Source organism: Protobothrops mucrosquamatus, unplaced genomic scaffold (assembly GCF_001527695.2).
Source record: "Protobothrops mucrosquamatus isolate PMUCROS unplaced genomic scaffold, P.Mucros_1.0 scaffold_223, whole genome shotgun sequence".
NCBI classification, from domain to species: Eukaryota; Metazoa; Chordata; class Lepidosauria; order Squamata; family Viperidae; genus Protobothrops; species Protobothrops mucrosquamatus.
In genome coordinates, this window is record NW_015386299.1 from 159,973 (window position 1) to 169,051 (window position 9,079).

The 9,079-nt window shown below is 44.0% G+C and overlaps 1 protein-coding gene across 1 annotated transcript in view; it reads right to left on the reverse strand.

The window, feature by feature from the left end:
* Positions 1 to 1,299: 1,299 nt before the first annotated feature.
* Positions 1,300 to 9,079, reverse strand: part of LOC107298806 (LIM/homeobox protein Lhx2-like) — a 30,228-nt gene continuing 22,448 nt past the window's right edge. The window contains exon 5 of the mRNA XM_015828170.1: positions 1,300 to 1,587. Within this exon, the coding sequence (XP_015683656.1) occupies positions 1,300 to 1,587 (288 nt within the window). The remainder of the gene's footprint in view (positions 1,588 to 9,079) is intronic.

A 9,079-nucleotide genomic window follows, 5' to 3' on the forward strand; every position in this document is an offset into this window, starting at 1 on the left:
TCCTTCTCCTTCTCCTCCCTTTCCACCATTCCTTCCTCTCCCCCTTCTCCTCCTTCTCTTCTCCTTCTCCTCCTCCCTTTCCACCATTATTCCTTCTCCTCCTTCTCCTTCTCCTCCTTCTCTTCTCCTTCTTCTCTCCTCCTTCTCCTTCTCCTCCCTTTCCACCATTCCTTCCTTTCTCTTCTTCTCCTCCTCCCTTTCCCCTTTATTCCTCCTCCTCTTCCTTCTCTTCCTTCTCCTCCTCCCTTTCCATTATTCCTTCTTCTCCTCCTTCTCTTCTCCTTCTCCTCCTTCTCCTCCTCCTCCCTTTCCACCATTATTCCTTCCTCTCCTTCTCCTCCTTCTCCTTCTTCTCTCCTCCTTCTCCTTCTCCTCCCTTTCCACCATTATTCCTCCTCCTTCTCCTCTTTCTCTTTTCCTTCTCCTCCTCCCTTTCCCCCATTCCTTCCTCTCCTTCTCCTTTCCCTCTTCTTCTCCTCCTCCTCCTCTTTCCACCATTCCTTCCTCTTCTCTTTCCATTCTTTCTCCTTCTCTTTCCCTTTCTCCTCCTCCTCCTCTTCCTCCTCCTCCTCCTCGCCTAAATCTCTCATCTTTCATTGCGAGGGCAACTAACGTGGAGGTCATTTCCATTAAGTGGCTTTATTATTGGTTAGATTTTATTTTTATTTTTATTTATTTTTTTTACAAATTTTGATAGCGGAACAGACGTGTGTCACTTCTTCTGAGTTTCGGTCCTAAGACGTCAGAACGACCAAGTGAAAGGTTTAGGACTTAATTTAAAGTAGCAAAATTCATATTCACATTTTCACTTCTCTCCCCCGCCCCCACCCACCCCTCCTTTCTGTAGTTTGCGTGGTCTTCGGACGGGGTCATAAATATACAGAGAGAGAAAGGGGGAAACCAAAAAAAAAAATAGGCCGGGGTTTAGGAGAAAAAGAAATGGACAGTAAATAAGGCACGTGGCAGTCTCTGGAAGAAAAAAAAAAATCACACAAGCTTTAGCCAACTTAAATTAATTGCCATTTCCCTGGCCCAGTCCATAAAACTGTACACTGACACAAAGGTTGTGTGGGCAGTGGTCATTCCAAGTCAGCCCTCCAATCCACGGGGGGGGGCCTTTCAGACCTCGCCGGACTTGTCCCGCCCGGCTTTGGAGCTGGAGCCCAGTGTGGTGTCCCGAGTTGAAAAAGAAAAAGAAAATCCATTTGGAATTGGACTAAGAATCGTTTCTTTCCTTAAAAAGGTAAGACACACAGAGACGCGCACACGCCGCCCCTGGAGCCGCGGAGGTGGTGGTCATCAGAAGAGGTTGGTCAGCGTGGTCTGTGAAGGGCTGCGGGATTCGTGGACGTCCAAGCTGCCGGACACGGAGCCCAAGACCGAAGTCACGGAGGGCATGCTAGGGTTCGTCAAGTCTGTTAAGGTGGTGGGGGTCCGGGAGGGGCTCAAGGAGGTGTTGGAGATCTCCGATGCCGGTCCGGATGGGGTGCCGGCCTGGAGGGCCGAATCGGAGGCCTTGTCCACTCCCGTGTTCTCCTGGCGTAAGAGGTTCCGTCGGAATTTGGCTCGGGCGTTCTGGAACCAGACCTAGAACCGTTCCACGGAAAGGAAAGGAAGAAAGAATGAACTCAAGGTAGGTGGGAATACACACCCAAGAACGCACTAAGGCAGAAGCTTGTCCACCCCAAGGATAAAACGCCCAGACGCAACACAGTGCTAGGCTGCATTATCAGAGGGATAGAATCAAGATCACGCAAAGTATTAATACCGCTTTACAAGGCCTTGGTAAGGCCACATTTGGAATACTACATCCAGTTTTGGTCACCACGGTGTAAAAACGATGTTGAGACTCTAGAAAGAGTACAGAGAAGAGCAACAAAGATGATTAGGGGACTGGAGGCTAAAACGTACAAGGAATGGTTGCTGGAATTGGGTATGTCTAGTTTAATGAAGAGAAGGACGAGGGGAGAACATGATAGCAGTCTTCCACTATCTCAGGGGCTGCCCCAAAGAAGAGGGAGTCAAGCTATTCTCCAAAGCACCTGAAGGCAGGACAAGAAGCAACGGATGGAAACTCATCAAGGAGAGAAGCAACCTAGAACGAAGGAGAAACTTCCTGACAGTTAGAACAATTAACCAGTGGAACAACCTGCCTCCAGAAGCGGTGAACGCTCCAACACTGGAGGTTTTTAAGAAGAGACTGGACAGCCATTTGTCCAAAATGGTGTAGGTTTCCTCCCTGAGCAGGGGGCTGGACTAGATGACCTCCAAGGTCCCTTCCATCATCATCATCATCATCATCATCATCATCATCATCATCATCATCATCATTATTATTATTATTGTTGTTATAAACTGAGCGACGTGGTAGATGCAGTACAGAGCAGTGAGCCGTGTGCAGATCTGTAGCTTCACAACCGCTTCACAAACGCACGGCGCAACATAGGAGGACAAACCCACCAGGACAAGATTCAGCGGTCCGTCATCTGCATTTAAAAGACAAAAGCCGCTTTTTCGAAGGCCACATTTTGGGCGGAGGGGACCGCTGGTTTGAAAAAGGGGTCCAAGAGGCCATCTGGGTCAAAACTGAACAGCCCCTCCCTCAACAGAAGGGGAGGGATAGGACATCATCTACCTCCACTCTACAACACAAATCCTTTCAGCAGTTCCAAGAAGGCTCCACGCCCATTTGCGCCACTCAGGTGACAGAAAAACCTCCAAGAGGCCTCGACGATTCTGAGAAAGAGCGCAAATGACCAGCTGTCTGCAAGGAGTATAAATACTTCCGTTCCCCACCATTCAGTCAGAACCGGAAGAAGCTTCTGGGATGAGAAGCGAAACGTCTTCAGAGGAAAAACAAGAAAGTCCCAGTTGCCTCGTGGAAAAGCACCTTTGGGTCAAGGCAGGTAGGTGAGGGGATTCTTTAAAACCATCTCCCATTCCCAGTATGGATCGATTGGCACTGGGGCTGTCCAGCGGATCGTCTTGATTTATTTAGCGCATGGCCTATCACACATACAGGTAGTCCTCAACTCACAACAATTCATTTTAATGACCATTCGGATTTACAGCAGCACTAAAAATTGCGACCTACGACCGTTTTTCACAGTTACAGCCATTGCAGCACCCCTGTGATCATGTGATCAAAATTCAGAGGTTTGGCAACTGATTCATCTTTATGACCGTTGCAGCGTCCCGGATGGGGGGTTCACGTGATCCCCTTTTGCAACCTTCTGACAAGCAAAGTCCATGGGGGAAGCAGGATTCATTTAACAACCAGGTGACTAACTTATCAACTCAAAGCATTCACTTAACAACTGAGGCAAGGAAGGTGGTAAAATGGGGCCAAATCCACTTAACAAGGGTCTGGGCCGGTATCTGCCCTCAGCTTACGACCGGTCACGATGTGATCTGCAGCTTTGACCTGAGACCCCACAGTCACACTGAGGGGAGGACGCTATGCCCCATTTATATAGGTGGCCCTCGACTTACGACCACAATTGAGCCCAAAATTTCTGTTGTTAAGCGAGAGATTTGTTTTGCCCCATTTTACGACTTTACAGTTGTAAAGTGAATCACTGCAGTTGTTAAGTTAGTCACACAATTGTTAATAGAAGAGAAGATAAGAATAGAATAGAATAGAATAGAATAGAATAGAATAGAAAAAAAGAAAAGAGAAAAGAGAATAGAATAGAATAATAAGAAATAAGAATAGAATAGAATGGAATGGAATGGAATGGAATGGAATAGAAGAATAGAATAGAATAGAATAGAATAGAATAGAATAGAATAGAATAGAATAGAATAGAATAGAATAGAATAGAATAGAGAAAATAGAAAATAGAAAATAGAATAAGAAATAAGAATAGAATAGAAGAGAATAGAATAGAAGAGAAGAGAAGAGAAGAGAAGAGAGAAAAGAGAAAAGAGAAGAGAAGAGAAGAGAAGAGAAGAGAAGAGAAGAGAAGAGAAAATAGAATAGAATAGAATAATAAGAAATTAGAATAGAATAGAAAGAAAAGAGAAAAGAGAAAAAAGAAGAGAAAATAGAATAGAATAATAAGAAATAAGAATAGAATAGAAAAGAGAAAAGAGAATAGAATAGAATAATAAGAAATAAGAATAGAATAGAATAGAATAGAATAGAATAGAATAGAATAGAATAACAGAGTTGGAAGGGACCTTGGAGGTCATCTAGTCCAACCCCCTTCTCAGGCAGGGAAGCCCTATACCATTTCAGACAAATGGCTGTCCAGTCTCTTCTTAAAAACTTCCACAACATCTGGAGGCAAGTCCTTCCACTGGTTAATTGTTCTCACTGTCAGGAAACAGTGCTATTGTAATTTAGAACGGTCACTAAGCGAAGTATCGTAACTCAAGGACTACCTGTACAGAGACTCCCTCCCAGCTGATGACAGATGGTCTTGAACCCCAAGCCCTTCAGAGCATCATTAAAAGCAAAGTACAGATTTGTTAAATGTGATCAACATACAGATGAAAGTGCTACTTATTTGTTTTTCAAGTCTTAACTTCTTCAACAACCCCATAACTACCAACACACCCTAAATAGTTGTGGTCTCATCGGTACCCTTAAAAAGCCTTCTTTAACCTGGTGGACCTCCATAGAGACCTCTCAACGTCTCTGGGACTATCATGGTTTGAAACTCTGGGAAGTGTCACCCCAAAACATCAGGAAGGCACCCCAACAGTTGAGTAAGTTGATAGGGTTTTATTGACTGGCTCTCCGGAGAATTTCACTGGATTTTTTTGGACTTCCTTAAAGGTTATAAGATGAAGTCTTTCTCTTGGTGAAATGTTCTTGGCCATGATAAAGATCTGGTTTTTTTACTGCCTTCGTTCAGGTATGTCTCTTCTTTATTTCCCTGTTTGGCCCAGAGCTTGAGGACTGTCAGTTCTCTCCCAACAAATCTTATATTTTATATTTTAGACATTAAATTGATATTCTGCCCTCCTCATTATCCAAAGCAGGGGTCTTCATACTTGGCTCTTTGATGACTTGTGGACTTCAACTCCCAGAATCCCTCAGCCAGGCACCCGTGCCTGGCTGAGGAATTCTGGGAGTTGAAGTCCACACGTCATAAAAGGGCCACGTTTGAAGACCCCTCCCAGAATTCCTCAGCCAGGCATGCTGGCTGAGGAATTCTGGGAGTTGAAGTCCACACGTCATCAAAGGGCCAAGTTTGAAGACCCACGATCCAAAGCGACTCTGGGTTCAAATACCGCGCAGCTGATCCGATGACTTTGTAAACTACCAAACGGTGTGAAATCATATATATTTGAGTGTGTATGTGTGTGTGTGTAGGGGAGTGAGATACCAAAGGGGAATAGATGACACCAGATGTCACCCAGGCGAAATGTTTTCTCTCCTTCTTGTGCCGTTCGTCGATATTTAAATATTAATATTCGTTTTTTTTCCGATCGGGCATCAGATCGTTTAAAAAGGACTGCCAGTCTTACGTGCCAAGATAAATTATTAATACTTCTAAAATAATAACACGGGGGGGGGAAGAATCATATTTAATGTCTGGAGCAGCTCAGAGGAATGTAAGGATATGGATCCAATTTTATGTGGTTATTAATAATAGAAGCCCTCCGAGTTGCATCCTTGATGCCTCTCTACCAGGCGTTTACCTGCTCCGGAATCAGGATTTTTAAATAAATACAGTAAGGGCCTTTCTGTTGCTAAGTGGGACATTTGCTAAGCCAGCGGTGCCCCATTTTACGACCTTTTACGAGTTGTTAAGTGAATCGCTGCAGTTGTTAAATTAGTCACGCGGTTGTGAAGTGAATCCAGCTTTGACTTTGCTTGCCAAAACGTCACAAAAAGGGATCACGTGACTCCCCCGGGACGCTGCGGCCGTCATAAATATGAGTCAGGGGCCGAGCGTCTGAATTTGGATCACGTGACCGTGGTGGTGGTGGGGAACGCTGCAACGGTCGCCAGTGTGAAAAATGACTTTTTTTCAGTGCCCTTGGAACTTGGGACGGTCACTAAATGAACGGTTGCAAACGGAGGACTAGGTGTACAGGGCTCAGGCAGGAAGGAATGAAACGGAAGGAGGGGGGAAAAAATAAATAAATCTCCGCTTTGACTTCTGATGTCTACACGGAGATCGCAACAGGTTTTCTGCTTTCCGGTCCGTCGGCCAAGGTGGAATAAAACAATTTCAGGGATGAATGAATCCTCGGCTTCAGAAAATTCCACTTTTTTTTTTTTTCCAGCAGGAAGACACGATAGGTCAGCAGGGAATTTTGCTCGACAAGGATGGCGGAGAAATCAGAACAAAAATGTATGACTTTCATACTTTTTAAAAAAAAAAAATATATCAAAAAAGGGGCCGCCAGAAATTCTCTCTGCATTTTCTTTGCAGCAGAAAAGGGAATTCAGAAGTTAATTACAGGGAAGGAAGGAAGGAGAGAATCAATCCTGTAAACTATCTTGTTTTTAGTTGCATATCTTCCCAGCAGCAATGCAGACTTTGGTTGCATATCTTTCCACTGCAATGCAGACTTTGGTTGCATATCTTCACAGCAGCAATGCAGACTTTCGTTGCATATCTTCCCAGCAGCAATGCAGACTTTCATTGCATATCTTTCCACTGCAATGCAGACTTTGGTTGCATATCTTCACAGCAGCAATGCAGACTTCCGTTGCATATCTTCCCAGCAGCAATGCAGACTTTGGTTGCATATCTTCACAGCAGCAATGCAGACTTTCGTTGCATATCTTCCCAGCAGCAATGCAGACTTTCATTGCATATCTTTCCAGCAGCAATGCAGACTTTGGTTGCATATCTTTCCAGCAGCAATGCAAACTTTGGTTGCATATCTTTCCAGCAGCAATGCAGACTTTCATTGCATATCTTTCCACTGCAATGCAAACTTTAGCTGCATATCTTTCCAGCAGCAATGCAAACTTTCGTTGCATATCTTCCCAGCAGCAATGCAGACTTTATTTGCATATCTTTCCAGCAGCAATGCAGACTTTCGTTGCATATCTTCCCAGCAGCAATGCAAACTTTGGTTGCATATCTTCCCAGCAGCAATGCAGACTTTGGTTGCATATCTTTCCAGCAGCAATGCAGACTTTGGTTGCATATCTTCACAGCAGCAATGCAGACTTTCGTTGCATATCTTCCCAGCAGCAATGCAGACTTTTGTTGCATATCTTTCCAGCAGCAATGCAAACTTTGGTTGCATATCTTTCCAGCAGCAATGCAAACTTTGGTTGCATATCTTCCCAGCAGCAATGCAGACTTTCGTTGCATATCTTTCCAGCAGCAATGCAGACTTTCGTTGCATATCTTTCCAGCAGCAATGCAAACTTTCGTTGCATATCTTCACAGCAGCAATGCAGACTTTCGTTGTATATCTTTCCAGCAGCAATGCAAACTTTATTTGCATATCTTTCCAGCAGCAATGCAAACTTTTGTTGCATATCTTTCCAGCAGCAATGCAAACTTTTGTTGCATATCTTTCCAGCAGCAATGCAAACTTTTCATGCATGTGTGGGGGGGGAAAGCATAATCGTGCATTTGTTCCTAAAGAAACAATCGTCCTCTCTCTTTTTTTGTAAGGGGGAGCAAAATCTCATGCACTATTCCTCAGGGAGAAACTGAGGCAAGGAAACAAAAAAGGGGAGGAGCAGCAACAGGGGGAGGGGTTAAATGCAGAAGTCTGAATCTGCAAACAGCTTTTGCATGGTTAAATCATGTTTTGCCAGGCGCCCCTTTACAAAGTTAGCTGCCAGATCTGGAATGATTTTAAAAAAAATAAGGAAACCATGAGATTCAGCCGACATACGTATATCTCGCCCTCGTATGTCCACTGTTGTGCACAAATGTCCACTACAAAATACACACTGGAAAGAATTTGCACCAGATTATAGCAAATGGATTTACTGATAGATCATTTGGATGCTATTGGCCTCGCTGAAGCCCTTAAAATATTTCAGCATGGAAAGAATAATAATAATAATGATAAAGTTGGAAGGGACCTTGGAGGTCATCAAGTCCAACCCCCTGCTCTGGCAGGAAACCCTATACCATTTCTGACAAGTGGCTGTTCAGTTTCTTCTTAAAAACTTCCAGTGTTGGCGCATTCACCGCTTCTGGAGGCAAGCAGTTCCACTGGTTAATTGTTCTAACTGTCAGGAAGTTTCCCCTAAATGTAATATTTCAGGGTTACCGGCTCCCCACCCTCCCGTTACGCATGACAGGCCTCAGCTTGACAGACAGGTATTTAGCAACTGCAGTTCTTCCACCGTAGATAGGTTGACCTGATCACTGGAAACTCAATCAGAGACCTGGGAACGTGGAAGCAGGGGAGGAGAACCGGGACGGCCACTCCCAAGGCATCTCCTGAACAATAGACGGGGACATTAAATAGACGTATGGAGTCTGGCAGGGACACCTTGCCCATTTTGCTTAGAAGTGCCCACATTGATCGCTGGAGGCTTTTAAGAAAAGACCGGACAGTCACTTGTCTGAAATGGTATAGGGTCTCCTGCTTGAGCAGGGGGCTGGACTAGAAGACCTCCAAGGTCCCTTCCAGCTCTATTCTGATTCTGATTCATTATACCTCCATTATACCACATGAAGGAGATCAGGAGCCATGACACAGCCGTCCTCTTCTCACAGTTGCCTGCCTGCCTGCCTGCCTGCCTGCCTGCCTGCCTATCTATCTATCTATCTATCTATCTATCTATCTATCTATCTATCTATCTATCTATCTATCTATATCTCATCTATATCTCATCTATCTATCTATCTCATCTATCTATCTATCTATCTATCTCAACTATCTATCTATATCTCATCTATATCTCATTTATCTATCTCATCTATCTATCTCAACTATCTATCTCATCTATCTATTATCTCATCTATCTATTCTCATCTATCTATCTCAACTATCTATCTCATCTATCTATTATCTCATCTATCTATTATCTCATCTATCTATCTATCTATCTATCTCAACTATCTATCTCATCTATCTATTATCTCATCTATCTATTATCTCATCTATCTATCTATCTATCTATCTATCTATCTAT